The 17997-nt window shown below is 45.7% G+C and overlaps 1 protein-coding gene across 3 annotated transcripts in view; it reads left to right on the top strand.

Annotated features, from left to right (window-relative positions):
- The first annotated feature begins 3346 nt into the window (after positions 1-3346).
- Positions 3347-17997, top strand: part of NEK11 (NIMA related kinase 11) — a 160292-nt gene continuing 145641 nt past the window's right edge. For all 3 annotated transcript variants that reach the window (XM_029070653.2, XM_029070654.2, XM_029070650.2), the window contains exons 1-2: positions 3347-3450; positions 7882-8161. In XM_029070653.2, the coding sequence (XP_028926486.1) occupies positions 7992-8161 (170 nt within the window). In that variant the 5' untranslated portion in view covers positions 3347-3450; positions 7882-7991. The remainder of the gene's footprint in view (positions 3451-7881; positions 8162-17997) is intronic.

Genomic DNA, 17997 nt, shown 5'->3' with positions numbered 1-17997 from the left:
AGTGAGGAGTTTTTGTTTGGAGCGGAGGTCGATAGGCAACCACTGGAGTTGTTTAAGAAGGGGAGTGACACGCCCAAATCGTTTCTGCAGGAAGATGAGCCGGGCAGCGGAGTGAAGAATAGACCGGAGCGGGGCGAGAGAGGGGGAAGGGAGGTCAGAGAGAAGGCCGACACAGTAGTCTAGCCGGGATATCACGAGAGCCCGTAGCAGTAAGGTAGCCGTTTGGGTGGAGAGGAAAGGGCGGATCTTGGCGAATTATCTGTTTTGATGGTAGTGATGCCTGACTACTTGTTTCGGTTTGCTGTCGACGTGCCCCTTTTAGACCGTGAGCCTTTGGTGGGGCAGGGATGGCCTCTCTCTCTTGCCGAATTGTACATTCCAAGCGCTCAGGACAGTGCTCTGCACACAGTAAGCGTTCAATAAATATTATCTGTGATTCTATTTATCTGTTTTGACGGTAGCGACGCCTGACTGCTCGTTTTGTCGTCTGTCTCCCCCGTTTAGACCGCGAGCCCGTTGTGGGGCAGGGATCGTCTCTATCCGTTAACGAACTGTACATCCCAAGTGCTTAGTACAGTGCTCTGCACAGAGTAAGTGCCCAATAATTACCATCGAATGAATGCTCCGCATCCGGTGAGCGCTTGAGAAGCAGCGCGGCTCAGTGGCAAGAGTCCGCGCTTGGCAGTCAGAGGTCGTGGGTTCTAATCCCGTCTCAGCCCCTTGTCAGCCGTGTAACTTTGGGTAAGTCACTTGACTTCTCTGGGCCTCAGTGACCTCATCTGGAAAATGGGGATGAAGACTGGGAGCCCCTCGGGGGACCACCTGATGACCTTGTATCCTTTACACTGTAAGACCCTTCCCCAGTTTAGACGGTGAGCCCGTCATTGGGCAGGGATGGCCTCTGTTGCCGAATTGTACCCGCCAAGCGCTTAGTACAGTGCTCGGCACAGAGTAAGTGCTCAATCAATACCATTGAAGCAGCATGTCTCAGTGGAAAGAGCCTGGGCTTGGGAGTCAGATCATGGATTCGAATCCCGGCTCCGCCGCATGTCAGCTGTGTGCCTCAGTTACCTCATCTGTAAAATGGGGATGAAGACTGTGAGCCCCACGTGGGACAATCTGATGACCCTGTATCTCCCGCAGCGCTTAGAACAGTGCTCTGCACATAGTAAGCGCTTAACAAATACCAACATTGTTATGAATGAATATCCTCCCCAGCGCTTAGAACGGTGCTTGGCACCTACTAAGCGCTTAACAAATGTCTTTATTGTTATAGAGAAGCAGCGTGGCTTAGTGGAAAGAGCCCGGGCTGGGGAATCAGAGGTCGTGAGTTCTAATCCCGACTCCGCCCCTTGTCTGCTGTGTGACCTTGGGCAAGTCACCGAACTTCTCTGGGCCCCAATGACCTCCTGCCAAAATGGGGATTAAAAACTGGGACCCACACAGGGGACGATCTGATGACCCTGTATCTCCCGTCAATGGGCAGGGACTGTCTCTATCTGTTGCCGATTTGCACATTCCAAGCGCTTAGTAATAATGTTGGTATTTGGTACTCGCCCACAGTCACACAGCTGACAAGGGGCAGAACCGGGATTCGAACCCACGACCTCTGACTCCCAAGCCCGGCCTCCTTCCACTGAGCCACGCTGCTTCTCTCGTCCAGTGCTCTGCACAGAGTAAGTGCTCAATAAATACTATCAAATGAATGAATCTCCCCCAGCGCTCAGAACAGTGCTCTGCACACAGTAAACACTCAATAAATACTATCGAATAAATGAATCTCCCCCAGCGCTCAGAACAGTGTTCTGCACATGGTAAGCGCTCAATAAATACTATCGAATGAATGAATGAATCTCCCCCAGCGCTCAGCACAGTGCTCTGCACAGGGTAAGCGCTCAATAAATACTATCGAATGAATCTCCCCCAGCGCTCAGAACAGTGCTCTGCACATGGTAAGCGCTCAAATACTATCGAATGAATCTCCCCCAGCGCTCAGCACAGTGCTCTGCACATAGTAAGCGCTCAATAAATACTATCGAATGAATGAATCTCCCCCAGCGCTCAGCACAGTGCTCTGCACATGGTAAGCGCTCAATAAATACTATCGAATGAATCTCCCCCAGCGCTCAGAACAGTGCTCTGCACAGGGTAAGCGCTCAAATACTATCGAATGAATCTCCCCCAGCGCTCAGCACAGTGCTCTGCACATAGTAAGCGCTCAATAAATACTATCGAATGAGTGAATCTCCCCCAGCGCTCAGCACAGTGCTCCGCACAGGGTAAGCGCTCAATAAATACTATCGAATGAATCTCCCCCAGCGCTCAGAACAGTGCTCTGCACAGGGTAAGCGCTCAAATACTATCGAATGAATCTCCCCCAGCGCTCAGCACAGTGCTCTGCACATAGTAAGCGCTCAATAAATACTATCGAATGAGTGAATCTCCCCCAGCGCTCAGCACAGTGCTCCGCACAGGGTAAGCGCTCAATAAATACTATCGAATGAATCTCCCCCAGCGCTCAGAACAGTGCTCTGCACAGGGTAAGCGCTCAAATACTATCGAATGAATCTCCCCCAGCGCTCAGCACAGTGCTCTGCACATAGTAAGCGCTCAATAAATACTATCGAATGAGTGAATCTCCCCCAGCGCTCAGCACAGTGCTCCGCACAGGGTACGCGCTCCATAAATACTATCGAATGAGTGAATCTCCCCCAGCGCTCAGCACAGTGCTCTGCACATGTAAGCGCTCAATAAATGCTATCGAATGAGTGAATCCCCCCCCAGCGCTCAGCACAGTGCTCTGCACAGGGTAAGCGCTCAATAAATACCATCGAATGAATCTCCCCCAGCGCTCGGCACATGGTAAACGCTTAACAAATGCCATGATGATGATGATGATGAGAGGAGGAGTGAAGGTACCTGGTCCCGCCGTAGGTGCGGGGGGGGGGTGGGCGGGGGGCAGGGCCTGCGGAGTGAGAGGAGGATGGTGGTCGGGGAGGACGGGCCAAGCAGGGGACCGGAAGTGAAGGACCTTCCCGGAAGTGACGTCGGGCGGAGGCCCATTTTGGGGGGGAGGGGGGAGGGAACCCGGCGTCGGCCCGAGGGCGAGTCCTGGCCGACGGGAGGGGAGCAAGGCGGCGGGTACTTGGGGTTTCCACAGCGGGGCCCGCTTCTTCGCCGGCGGCCGCCCCTTCGCCTCAGGCGCCGCCCTGGCGGGAGGGCCGGGGCTTCCCAGGAGGCCGCGCGGCGTTTCCAGGCGACGGAGGCGCGTGGGCCACGTGACCCGGCGGGGCGCGCGCGCCTGCGCGTGTCCCGTCTCCGCCCCCGCCCCGAGGCGCGGGGGGGCCGCGGGTGGTTTCCAGGCCGCCCCCGTCAGGCTGCCCGCCGTCCTCCTCCTTCCTCCCTCTCCCTCCTCCTCCTCCTCCTCCTCAGGAAAGAGAAAGGGGAAAGGTAAACGCCGGTGTGGCCGCCCCAGCCCCACACCCGCCGCCCTCTCCCTCTCCACCGACCACCTGTCTCTCCCTGTGCCTCCCCCCGTGTCTCTGACCCTCCCCATGTCTCTCTCTGTCTCTCTCCCTCCCCCGTGTCTCTCTGTCTCTCTCTGCCCTCCCCCGTATCTCTGTCTCTCCCTCCCCCGTGTCTCTGTCTCCTCCCCCCGTGTCTGTCTCCCTCCCCCGTGTCTCTGTCTCTGGCCCTCCCCCCGTGTCTCTGTCTCTCGCCCTCCCCCGTGTCTCTCTGTCTCTCTCTGCCTTCCTCCTGTCTCTATCTCTGGCCCCCCCCGTGTCTCTGTCTCTCTCCCTCCCCCGTGTCTCTCTGTCTCTCTCTGCCCTCCCCCGTCTCTATCTCTGGCCCTCCCCCCGTGTCTCTGTCTCTCTTCCTCCCCCGTGTCTCTCTCTCCCTCCCTCCCCCGTGTCTCTCTGTCTCTCTCTGCCCTCCCCCGTATCTCTGTCTCCCCCTCCCCCGTGTCTCTGTCTCCTCCCCCGTGTCTGTCTCCCTCCCCCGTGTCTCTGTCTCTGACCCTCCCCCCGTGTCTCTGTCTCTCTCCCTCCCCCCGTGTCTCTGTCTCTCTCCCTCCCCCGTGTCTCTCTGTCTCTCTCTGCCCCTCCCCCCGTGTCTGTCTCTCCCTGCCCCTTGTCTCTGTCTGTCTCTGGCCTTCCTCCGTGTCTCTGTCTTTCGCCCTTCCCCGTGTCTCTGTCTCTGGCCCTCCCCCCGTGTCTGTCTCTGTCTCTCTGGCCCTCCCCCCGTGTCTCTGTCTGTCTCTGGCCCTCCCCCGTGTCTGTCTCTGTCTCTCTGGCCCTCCCCCCGTGTCTCTGTCTGTCTCTGGCCCTCCCCCCGTGTCTGTCTCTGTCTCTCTCCCCCGTGTCTCTGTCTCTGACCCTCCCCCGTGTCTCTGTCTGTCTCTGGCCCCCCCCCCCCCCGTGTCTGTCTCTGTGTGTCTCTCTGTCCCCCTCTGACCCTCCCCATCCCCCCCCCAATCCCGCTGGGAAGAGGAGCAGTAGATAGATAACCCACCTCCCCTTAGGTTGTATTCATTCAGTAGTATCTATTGAGCTCTTACTCTGTGCAGAGCCCTGGACTGAGCGCTTGGAATGGACAATTCGGCATCAGAGAGAGGCGACTTAAACCCTCCTTTTATTTCCTGTGCAGTTGGCGTCCTCCTGCAGGGAATTCCCACCCAGAGCCCCGGGCCTCGAAACCCAGTCTCCCCTCTTATCAGCGGAGGGAGGGAAGGAGGGCCTGCTTGGGAGTCAAAGGTCGTGGGTTCAAACCCCGACCCTGCCACTTGTCAGCTGTGTGACTGTGGGCAAGTCACTTCACTCCTCTGTGCCTCAGTTCCCTCATCTGGAAAATGGGGATTAACTGTGAGTCTCACGTGGGACATCCTGATGACCCTGTATCTCCCCCAGCGCTTAGAACAGTGCTCTGCACATAGTAAGCGCTTAACAAACACCGACATCATTACCGAGACACCGGTACGATGGTGAATTCACTCATTCGATCGTATTTACGGAGCGCTTACCATGTGCAGAGCGCTGGACTAAGCGCTTGGAATGGACAATTCGGCAACAGGTAGACACCATCCCTGCCCCACAACGGACTCACGGTCTAGAAGGGGGAAGACAGACAGCAAAACAAAACAAGTAGTCAGGCATCACTACCGTCAAAATAGATAGAATCATCGATATATATATATACACATCATTAACAAAATAGAGTAATAAATATGTGCAAATATGCACAGTGCTGTGGGAAGGGGAAGAGGGAAGAACAGAGGGAGGGATTGGGGGAAATGAGGGGAGGAGGAGCAGAGGGAAAGGGAGGGCTCATTCTTTCAATAGTATTTATTGAGCGCTTACTATGTGCAGAGCACTGGACTACGCCCTTAGAATGGACAATGCGGCAACAGATAGGGACCATCCCTGCCCAATGACGGGCTCAGTGTGGGAAGGCCTCCTGGAGGAGGTGAGCTCAGCTGGGTGCAGTGGGTGTAGTGCCTGGGTCAGGCTTTGGGGGAGAGATAAAGGACCTGGCAACCTTTGTGCCCCCCAAAGCTTCTGCACTTGGCCTCCCCACAACACCAGAGGAGACGGGGATGGTCCTAAACTTTCCAGGACCTCACCCTGCAATTCTAGGGCCTCTAGGGAAAGGGCCACTTCCCAAAATTTGGGAGTCCCCCCCTACCCCCAGCCTTTTCGGTGCAGGTTACTAAGCACTTCCCCCACGCCTTTAACTTCAACCTCAGAGGAGGACCTCTCCTCCACCGACGCAGTGATGTATTATGTCTTTCCTTTTCGAGGGATGCTGAAGAATAACATCTCTGTTTTAAAATCATGCAAGAAACAATGAACGATCCCGGTGTTAAATATATAAAATGCTTTGATAAATGGCCGTGAGTTGGGTTTCATATAACACTAAATTTTCCAGAATGCTTCACGTGGCTGAGCATTAGCCGTCTTGAGGAAGAGATTGGGGGGATGGGGGCATCATTACATCCCACTTTACTCGGGGCGCCATTAAATCCCACTTTACAGAAAAGAAAAAAATTAATGCTAGAGAGGTTAAGTGATGTGGAAACAATGTTGGAAACTGCTTAACTTTGAAATTCCAACTCAATATTTGGGCAGACTGATTAGGAGTCTGGGTTCTGGTCCCGGTTCCCCTCCTTGTTTGATCTTGGGCAAGACAATGACATCGTCATCTTCAACGCCATCATCCAAACTTTTGTATATTAATGTCTGTCTTCCCCTTAGACTCTGAACTCGTTTTGGACAGGGAATGTGTCTAATCTCTCTGAATCTGAATCTCTCTCTGCACTCTCCTGAATGCTTAGAACAGTGTTTGGCATATAGTAAGTGCGCAATAAATACAATGGATTGATTGATAAAATGGGGACTAAGTCTGTGAGCCAACCTGGCTATCTTGTATCAGTCAATTGTATTTATTGAGCACTTACTCTTTGAAGACCATTCATTCATTCAATAGTATTTATTGAGCACTTACTATGTGCAGAGCACTGTACTAAGTGCTTGGGAGAATACAATAATAGAGCTGGTAGACATCTTCCCTGTCCACAGAGAGCTTACAGTCTAGAGGACTGTACCCTAACACCTAGCACAGTGCCTCGCGCATAGTAAGTGCTTAAATACCATTTTAAAAGTTATCAAAACAGTACCTTTTCCTTCATTTACGTGTTCCAAAAGTTAAATTTTGGAATTTTGTATTGGACATGTTCAATTCTTTCCTCATTTTTAAAAGGGCATATGGTGTGAAGGATGGATAGAAAGCTTGGAGTATTTGAGCTCTAATCCCAGAATTGATATTATTCATTGTCTCCATGGGTGTCAGATATTTCATTTTATATAAAATGGAAATAGTAAGAAATATCCTCGCAGGTGTGGTGAGCTTTGCCCAATTAAATTTCTTTGAAGATGGAAGATGCCATAAATAGTTTATTTATGACACTATATTTTTATCGCTTTTTGAAAATGTGAGATTTGAGTATTTTTCATTATTAATTGCTATTGCCAAGTAAAGCCTGTTGGCACTGTGCCAGGCTTAGAACAGATGGCTCTTCTAATACTTTCACACCTCACATTAGAAATCACAGATTCTTGTAGTTTATTATAGTTTGAAACGGTTAGCTATGGGAAGCAACTTCCCACGATCCAGGCATTGTACATTAGTTAAGATAAGCATATTTTGTTGCGTTTAGAAATAAAGTCAATTATTTTCATGGTCATTTATCAAAATGTTTTTCAAGATTAAAGGAATAAATAGTGGCCTTTCTCTATTAAGATTGATAATCCTGGTTTACACTGTATAATTCCTTTATCTCAAGTGACTCCAGATCGTTTTCTACAGACCAGCACCCATTACAAAAATCTCTTGAGTCTGTCTTTTTGAAATACAGCTTTTGGATTGGAATGCATTAGCCAGAGAGTACAATGTATTTCCTATTCCAAGCCAAGGAGAATACTGAGTTAGTAATCATTAAAGTTAACAGGTACATATCATGTAATAATCCATGTTTTAGGGTATAGCAGCTTGCCCGGTTGTGGATTTAATATTGTCTTGAAGCTCATTTCTCGGAGCTCAGGGTGAACGAAAAGGGCTTAAATGTGGGAGATGATAGAGATTCCAAAAGCCTGAAAAAACTTTGCTAGAACTCAATTTAGACTATCAGCCTCAGGAAAAAAATACAGTAAACAAGCATTTCTCCATGGGGTTTTCTCAAAGGACTTCTCTCCCACCACTGATTCATATAACTAAAAGTGTGCCATCCAAATCCCAGCCCAAAGTTCTATTACTGCTCATCAAAATGGGCCATTTGGGCCCAGCAGATTTCTGATCCATGGTTTTTTTTTTTTATTAATCTTTAAGGTGTTTTCCTGTGATCACTGCTTGGCTGAAAACAACCATTTAATGGGAAACTTGAATTTTTAAGTCTCTATAAATGAATAACTGAATAATCAGGGTCTCTCGCTGGAGCAATGCTTAAGTTCCAAGAGACTGCCAAATATATGAATGCATCAAAATCTACTTCCACTTATTCAAAGACCTTGATTGCAAGAAGATATGCTCTTCAGCAGAAGCTCGGCAGTGGAAGCTTTGGGACTGTCTATCTGGTTTCAGATAAGAAAGCGAAGCAAGGAGAAGAATTGTAAGTAAATATTCCAAGTGAAAATCTTCATCTGCCTGCGACTAATAGCACAGTGATTTCACCAGCCTTACCTGATTTAGGCGTGAGGGGTATTATCTAAATGGGCTTTCAGATTCTTTTAGGGGGGTTAGTGGTCCACCGTTCTCAATTTCAGGGAGGTCAGGGCAAGAGGAAACAAACTAGCACCCAGAAAGGTTCAGTAAATGGCATTGATTAACTTAGGTACTGGATCTATTGAAGAAAGAATACCCTGGTTATGAGTGGTTAAAAACCACTGGAATCTCCTTTTCTGTAGTTCTTTAAGGACAGAACTGAAAACGGGGGGTAGATGAGAGGTGCCCTTGCCTGAAGATGACTTCCCATGACCCTTCTCATTGAACGGGAAGGAATTATTATTCTAATTCTTTGTTTTTACAACTGTTGCTTATAACACGATTTCGATTTTCCAGGATTGCAGAGAAAAACTGTAATTTACTTCGTTGGTAATTTTGTAGTTTTTATTTCTTTTCATTTACTTTGGGATTGAAACATGAACAAGATATAAAATCCAGATTTGTTACAAAATTGGCAATTTATCATTTTACCACTTGGAGGCACCACCACACCGCAGGTATTTTAATATAAACTTAGTTACAGTTTCAGCAGTATTTGAATCTTTTATCTCTCTTCTGTGAGACATATTCAGTGACAGACATAACACTTAGGATAATTGATGCTTAATGGATTTTATTTTCTCCCTCTGGCATTCTTTTAAGTTACCATTTAAGAAAATGATTTAATTGTTGAGCAGTTCTTTCTCTTAATGGAATGGGGTTTGGCTTACAACATTTGCAGTTGGAGAATACAGAGAGAAGCCTTTTTCACCACTAAATGCGTACCTCATGCACACGTAGCACCTCATGCAGTGCCAGAAAGTTAAAAAAAATAAAGCCCCAAAATGTGACTTTAATAAGATTTCTAGAAATTCAGATAATTATTTCGACGAAGCATCGCTGTATTACCTTTAATATGATGCGTGAAGTATACGGAAAACCCCATATGGGCAGGGAACATATAACAACTCTGTTATATTGTACTCTTCCAAGCTCTTAGTAAAGTGCTCTGCACACAGTCAGTCCTTAATAAATACCACTGATTGATAAGAAGGGAACATGGAGGTCTCCTACATTATAGACAGTAGTAGTTGCCAGGGAGCCTGTACAGAGGTCAGAGGACTGAATGAAGCCCTCCATTTTTTATAGCTCCTGCCTTACCCTACCACTTCTGGGCCGGGTTTGCCACAACCCCCATGTTCTACCTGTTTTCCCCAAAAGAAGGGCCAGAACCGTTCAACTTGTTTGTCAAGGGGGGGGGGGGGGGATCACACAAAATTCCTTTCCGTGACTTTGTATTTTATGAAGCACCTTGTCTCTCAGATTGCTGGTAGGTGAGAAGCCAGGCTTTCGGGAAAGCCTCTTTGGTGGTCAGCATTTAAATGTCTGGCAATTTAGGCTTAGAGATTTTATCTGATCTAATCCATCTATCCCAGAGTACCATGTCCCACTGGGCCTCTTTAACTCAACCTCCCTCTTCTTGATGCACAAATCCATGTGTTCAATCCTGCCCCCTGAGCATAAGTCAGCTCCCTCACCCCCTTGCCCTTCCACTGATCTCATGACCCTGGATCACCTCCACAGTATAGGCTACCTCCTTTTCCCGCAGAATGTTCTTTCTGTATATCCAGGCACCCGGCTGACTTCGCCCACTTCAAATTCACCCATACCTACTATGCAATTCCTCTTTTCCATTCAGCAAAACTACTTCTCCCTTATCGACCCCCATGCCCATTGTTCACATCTATTATCCTAGACTTTTAACATCCTCCGAAAACCTCTAGTATCTCCACCTCCCTCATCAATCATCCCAGTGACTTCGCCAAATACCTTTTGACAAAAGTCAAACCCTGTCTCCCTCTCACTTCCTCAGATCCCTCCTATATTATCTCATCTTTCCCTTTTTTTAATTTTTCTTTAATGACGTTTGTTAGCGCTTACTATGTCAAGCACCGTTCTATGCGCTGGAGTAGAAACAAGTTAATTAGGTCGGGCACAGCCCCTGTCCCTCATGGGGCTCACAGTCAATGAAGGAGGGAGAGAGAAGTGAAGAAACTGAGGCACAGAGAAGTGAAGTGATTTGCTCGAGGTCACGCAAGAAGCAAGTGGCAGAGCTGGGATTAGAACCCAGCTTCTTCTGACTTCGGGGCCCATGCCCTCTCTCCGCTAGGCCACGCTGCTTCCCTTCTGTCTGTCAAGTGGAAAACTCCTGCCTGCTTTTAAAATCTAGGTCCTCCATCTGAGCTTCGGACCCCATCCCTTAGTATCTTCTAAAATCATTTGCATCCAGTCTTTCTGCCCTCATTTCATCATCAGCTGCCTGCTCTCTGATGACTCTTTCCCTTCTGCCTTGAAGCATCCCCCCCCCACCCCCCGCCCACCCCGGATCCCATTAAGCCGTCTAAATATTTATACCATCTCCTTGCCTGGTACTCGTATCCATATTCTTCGAGTGGGTGGTACAAACATGCTACCTCATCTTCCTTTTTTCCAACTCTTTTTTCTTGGCTGCTACAATCCAGTTTCCTCCCTCTTCACTCTCCTGAGACCACTCTCTCCAAATCCTACCGACTGCCTTTCGACTACATGCCACCTATTCCCTTAAATACTCACAACTTTCCATATGTTCACACACCCATTCCTGGAGTACTAGCGTGGCTTAGTGGAAGCGGCACGGGCTTGGGAGTCAGAGGTGTTGGGTTCTAATCCCGGATCTGCCCTTTGTCTGCTGTGTGACCTTGGGCGAGTCACTTAACTTCTCTGTGCCTCAGTTATCTCATCTGTACAATGGAGATTAAGACCGTGAGCCCCAACCTGATTCTTGTAACTACCCCAGCGCTTAGAACCGTGCTTGGCACATAGCGCTTGACAAATGCTATTATCATTAACTCTTGTACATCTCCCCATTGTAGTTTATTTTAGTGTCTGTCACTCCAGCTAGATTGTAAACTCTTTCAAGGCTATGAATGGTTCTTCTAACTCCGTTGCATTCTCCCAAACACTTAGTAGAGTGCTCTCCATGAGGCAGACACTAAATAAATACTAGTAATTTGATTTGACCGATAGAGATTGGCAATGGAAGTTGACTCTGGTTTGTATATAAAGTAGCTGACTTTCCTGGTTCAGGCTGTCTCAGTATTTATCCTTGTCCCCGCTTACATTGGATCTTCATATAAGTGTGTACAGTCTGAAGCAGTTGCTCCTCTTAATCTTGACAACTGCTTCGAAATGCTTTTATATTTTGAAGCAGTGTGATCTGAAGGTGTGTCAAGGACTAGAAATGTTGGCTCTCCCACTTCTGCTGCTAAATTTCCGTGTGACCTAAATCCCTTGGGCAATATGCCATCCTAACTCACTGCCTTCCTGTTTTTCGTCTCATCGTAGTCATCAGCTGCCCATTTTTTCTGATTAAGAAAGGTACTGGGAACCATTCATTCATTTATTGAGCGCTTACTGTGTGCAAAGCACTGTACTAAGCACTTGGGAGAATACAGTATAACACCAGACACATTCCTGCCCACAAGCTCATAATCTAGAGGGAGACACAGACCTTAATATAGATAGATAAAGTCATTTGCTCATTTGTATATATATTACCCTATTTATTTTGTTAATGAGGTGTACATCCCCTTGATTCTATTTATTGCTATTGTTTTTGTCTGACTGTCTCCCCCGACTAGACTGTAAGCCCATCAGTGGACAGTGATTATTTCTATCTGTTGCTGAATTGTACATTCCAAGTGCTTAGTACAGTGCTCTACACATAGTAACCGCTCAATAAATACTATCGAATGAATAAATAAATAAGAGATATATACAGATATGTACATATGTGCTGTGGGGATGGGAGGGAGGATGAAGGAAGGAGCAATTGAGAGCGGCACAGAGGGAGTGGGAGAAGAAGAGAGGAGGGATAGTCAGGGCAGGCTTCTTGGAGGAGATGTGCCTTCAATAGCCATGAGAGGAAGAAGGGACAGAGAAGGCTTTCAACAGGTATTTGATGAGTTAGGGGACAGGGAACTCTTTAACAAGCTTCCTTCATTTTTTTCCCCTATCCTTTTTGTCCCAGTGTATCACTCCCTTCGTTATTGACCGGTGGTGGCGGTGGTTATTATTTTGGGCCAATGGGCAAGTGAAATGTAAGGAATAAATACAAATGTTACCTAATTGCTCTTTCTGACCGTAGATATCTTTGTCTTAATGAAAGAATTCTTGTAATGAAAGAAAACTTTCATAAAGCAGTAGGGCTTCAATCAGTCAATCTGTGGAAATCACTGAGCGCTTACTGTGTGCAGAGCATAGTACTAAGCACTTGAGGGAGTACAGTCCAACAGAGTTCATATAATAATAATAATGTTGGTATTTGTTAAGAGCTTACTATGTGCAGAGCACTGTTCTAAGCGCTGGGGTAGATACAGGGTAATCAGGTTGTCCCACATGAGGCTCACAGTCTTAATCCCCATTTTACAGATGAGGTAACTGAGGCACAGAGAAGTTAAGTGACTTGCCCCCAGTCACACAGCTGACAAGAGGCGGAGCCGGAATTCGAACCCTGACTTCTGACTCCCAAGCACGGGCTCTATGCACTGAGCCACGCTGCTTCTCTACTTGTTCCCTGCAATGATTGACATTATTAAAAACAACTTTTGGCAACCAATGTAGGCATATTTGGATTTTACGGGAATTGTGAATCTACTTGCAAAGACAATCCAAAGTAGTTCAAAGATGGTTCATCTATTTTCAAGTTTTATGCTTGACACTGAGAGATGATCAAATGGATTTTTCATGGTCCAAAAACCTAACCCAAAGTGCCGCAGGCCTTATTTTAATATCAGAATTTCCCCTGCTTTTAGCATCCATGGAGTTTTACTCTTCTGAGAAGTTAATAATACATCGGGCAGAATGGTCTGACAGTGTCTAAAACATAGTTATGATGAATAATGGATTTCAGACATGAATGGAGATTATAATCTGGGGTTATCTTCCAGGGATTTAGACCCCCCTCTAGATTGTAAACTCATTGTGGGCAGGGAATTGTGTCTGTTTATTGTTGTATTGTGCTCTCCCAAGTAGTTATAGTACTCTGCACACAGTAAGTACTCTGTAAATATGAATGAATTTGAAACTAAAAAGATGCCATTTACACCTCCTAGTCTCTGAGTAAGGCAAACTGAAATCTTTTTCAAAGACATTATTCATGAGGATTGATATACCGGCTGTATCTCTCATTTATTTTTGATCTCCTGGTTTTCTTTCAGCAATCATTTTAGTAACAGTAGAGTGCTGCATTGAAAATGTTCATTCAATCATATGATATGTATTGAGCACTTACTGTGTACAAAGTACTGTACTAAGTGCTTGGGAGAGTACAGTATAACAATAAACAGATGCATTCCTGCCCACAACCAGCTGACAGTCTAGCTAACAATCTGGCTAACCCAGATGACTGTAAATTTTGCTGTTTTCTGAATCGGGATCTGACATCGCAGGTCCAGTTGTATTAGTGACTTGCAATAGTAATTTTCTAAAGTTAAATAAAAGAGGCAGAATGCCCCTGTTCGGTTCAACTGCCAAATAAAGAAGAGTGAAAATTTGCAAACAGTAAACATGCAATAGCTGTTGGAACAAAAGGTAGTTGTTGAAAAAACTCCAACTCCTGAGAATGGGTCGAGTTGGGTGTTATATGTGTTCAAAAAAGGATGTTGCAAATCTAAAGGTTGGAAAATGGAAGATTGGGGGGAGTCATTAAGGCGGTCCTAAAAATTTTAACTTTTGCTAGTTATTTGAGACCTGTTTGGCTAAGGAGGTAACAGAATGAAGATTAATTCAGATTCCCCGGCCTTATGACCTTACAGCCACTCCGTACCCGTTGAGCCGAGAGATTTATAACATCACTACATAAGTAGGATCCAGCAGCCCTTAGATTTTTCATCTTGGTGAACTTCCTGGGAATTAAATCTAAAACCAAGGCCTACAAATTAACAAAATCAAATGCTTTAAAATGAAGATTTCCAGAGTGGGTTAGGGAAAAAAGAAATGAGCATGGGGATCTTGCCAACAAATAATGCATCTCAGTGTTTTCTTATACCAGTCCTCCTTCCCATTTTCAGCCAATAAAGGTCAGTGAAATCAGTATTTTGCAGTTCACCAGCCTTAAGTCTTACTTCAGTCTAGCCAGTGGGCAGCAAATGTGTTACACTGTATGTGTTTTGCTGTTTTATATTTGCATCAAAAAGAGAGACAGTAAAATTTATAAGAGGAGCAGTATCAAAGATTTGCAGATAGCAAAAGAGAGAAATTGAAAGACACCTCATGGAACATTACTTCTCCATCACTTTTGTTGGGGATACAGTATGCAGAAATGCATTGTCAGTTTATTGTTATATTTAGCAAAATCTGAGACCTAGGCAAGATCTCACTAAGATTCTGAGAAGTGAAAGGTATTTCTTCCCCCCAATAGGAAGACAAATCTCTGTAGTCTTTCCTTGCACTTTTTTGGATGACCCTCAAGAACAGGTGACTGTACAACTCTTAAGCAGTAACCTGACTGCCCTCCTTGGATCAAGTGCTCTGCATATAGTAAGCACTCAATAAATACGATTGAATGAATGAATGGCACATCACCAGGGCCGGCTTCGGACAATAGTTTGAGGTAAGCCATTACCAGGTGGTGGTGTTTCTGCCGCTACCCTTCTCAAACCTTCCCAAATGGCTGCTGCTTTAGAAAAGCAGTGCAGCCTAATGGATAGAGCACAGGCCTGGGAGTCAGAAGGACCTGGGTTCGAATCCTGGGTCCTCCCCTTATCTGCTGGGTGACCTTGGGCAAGTCACTTAGCTTCTCCGTGCCTGAGGTACCTCATCTGGAAAATGGGGACTGAGACCGTGAGCGCCATGTGGGACGGGGACTCTGTCCGACCCGATTTGCTCGTATCCATCCCAGCGCTTCGTACAGTGTCTGGCACAATAAAAAAGGGACCCAGGTGTTATTAGGACATAGCTCTCTCCATATACATATATTTGGTCTCAGGCTGGTCCTAATTACAGGCCAAATTTTTAGACGATTTCCCCATTATTGAATAACACTTGCTCTACTTCTGAATTTTTCTCAATGGTATTTGAATTATTTGTGTGTGAGCTCTCTCGAGAACCTTTTAAATATATATCTGATCCTGACAGAACATTTGAGGAGAAAGTTAGAACTTTTCAAGGCGTGATGAACTTTAGGTTCAATGCACTGCATTAGTGCTGTCATCCTGTGCAGGCTTTTTAGTTTAGATAGAGATTTTCATTTTGTCACGGTCTTCGATCAATGTTCACAAAAGAATGTATAATTAAAACTAAATAGCAGATAAAGAGATCACATTTTCACTTTAGTAGATTACTCATTAATTGTAATAGTTGGCTGCATTTTTACAATGTTTCTTTATTATTGTATAATGTAGTTTTTTTATAATATAAGCCAAGAATTGAACACGTTTCCTAGATTTCATTTGTCAGTTTTTATAGGGGAATCAAGCTATTCTGGTTAAGAATAATCAGTATTTTAGTATTTATAAAGCATCTTTCCCCATTTCAATTGTTCTGTGTGTATTTCAATTAAACCTTTCAAACTCTCAGGAGCTGGTTTTTAATTTTTTAGAGACACAGCATGGCATAGGGGAAAGATCACACAAGACAGGGAGTTAGGAGACTTGAATCCTAATCTGGCTCCACCACTTATCTACTATGTGACCTTGGACGAGTCATTAATTTCTCTGTACTGTAGTTTCTTCATCTGCAAAATGGGGATTAAATAGCTGTTCTCCCTCCCTCTTAGACTGTGAGGCCCATGTGGGACAGACACTGTGCCCAATCTTACTGCACCTGTCCCAGGTCTTAACATAGTTCTTGGCAAATAATGAGCATTCAACAAATATTATTACTGTTTTTATTATTATGATAAATGGGACCTATTTATTTTGGCAAGCACTTGATTGAGAGACCATCATCTGAATCAGTCAGTCAGTGGTACTGAGCACTTACAGCTTGCAGAAGACTGTACTAAGCGATTGGGAAGTCCCAGGAACATATGCCCTATTTCAAGAGAACAGTAATTGTAGGTTGACACTGAACTAAACTCTATACTAAAGTTCTATATATTAGCATTTCCACCCTATCTCCAATTTGCCAAGTTAGAGCAATTAATGTGATCCAGTACTTCTTCCTGTAATTTAGCTATTTGCTTCTGATGAGAATCAGCCTAAAGACATTCCCCCACTGGATAGATTTCTCTCTCTGATCTTTAAAATGGCCCTAAGCTGAATTCTCTGCGGGTCCAGACTATCGCTGTAGTGGACACATCCAGCATCAAGATTTTTGTTTGGACCGAGTCACAGGCCTGGAGAGAGATGGAAAAACAAGCAGTTGCTAGATTGGCCGCCATGGCCATTTTCCTCATTGCAGACATTCCAGACCCATTTCTTAGAAACTCATTGCAAAGATGTTGGGGTTCTTTCCTTAAGCCCCTCCATCCACTTCCTCATTTAACAGCCCCTCCTCATCCTCTTTCCTCCTCGGGCGTTGCCTGTCGGTTTGGGTTTACCGCCTTTCAGTTTTCATCTGTTATTAGAGGCACCAGAAGCAATTAACAGATTTGCGAATCTTCAATCTTTTAATATTGCAATTCAAACTCTAAGTGAAGAGCAAAACGCTGATGTTGACATTTAGTTTCTGGGTCGGTTGTCTCTAAGCTGCGCCTCAGCAATTTTTGTAAAGAACGATTTATCTCTGTGCGTACAAATAGACTCTTCCTACCTGTTGGAAGGCTTCAGAGGTGGTTGGTGCAACTTGAGTCATTGTGCATTGCATTTATAATTTCCCCAAGCATTGAAAATAAGCAATCTACATTGCAGTTCCTTCCTTTGAATTAAAATTTTGCTCCAGAGTTGAACAAGGCTTCATTTACTTTTTACCCCTGTTGGTAAGAATTGCAGTATATTTCATCAGTGATTTTATTTTGGGTTAGAAACTATTGCGCAGTTCCTCTCTCAGCATCTTACTGCCACTGTTGGGGGCAGAATAGGAAATCGGATGGGCTATGGATCTGATCCAGTAATGGTACTGCTTTTGATCTAAGATTGAAACTAAAGGAAGATGCTCTTAAAGTGTAAGGGAGAGTTAGGGACATAGGATGAAAAGGGCAATACTTTTTTGCATTTTGGCACATATTTAAACACACATTCTCCTCCTTGGGCACCAGCCATTGCACTGTGGGGAAAGTGCAGTTGACTTCCATAGTTCCCAGACTGAGATATGACTGGGTCCCCTTTTTCTTCCTTATGAAACTCTACTTTGCAGGAGGCCGGAGCATGGACTGCAGTGTGAGTGTTGAAGGGGCAGGATAAGGAGTGGGAAAGCCTATATAAATCCAAAAGCCTGACTTTGGGCAAAAGGTTAGATTATTAAAGTGGAGAGGATGGGGGAACCAATCTCTGATGGAAGAGAAGGGAAAGAAAGGGTTTATCTTTCCCTATCCTGGCCTTCTTTCCCAGGTTCTCCTGTTAACATTTCCAATAGTTGTAGTAGGTTTTATCGAGAGACGTACAAGACTCATTCCCTGCCCACAAGGAATCTTGCAATCCCCAAAAGACTTCATATCGTGAGAAAACCTCCTTGGCTGTAGCACGTCCTCCATAAGTAAGCCTAGGCCTCACATTCTTAAATAGCTAGTCCCAAATTAGGATTAGTCAACTGCAGTGCAAGGAG

This window comes from Ornithorhynchus anatinus, chromosome 8, assembly GCF_004115215.2.
Source record: "Ornithorhynchus anatinus isolate Pmale09 chromosome 8, mOrnAna1.pri.v4, whole genome shotgun sequence".
Lineage (NCBI taxonomy): Eukaryota > Metazoa > Chordata > Mammalia > Monotremata > Ornithorhynchidae > Ornithorhynchus > Ornithorhynchus anatinus.
The sequence above is the reverse complement of the archived record's forward strand: the minus strand, read 5'-3'. Positions and strand labels throughout refer to the sequence as shown.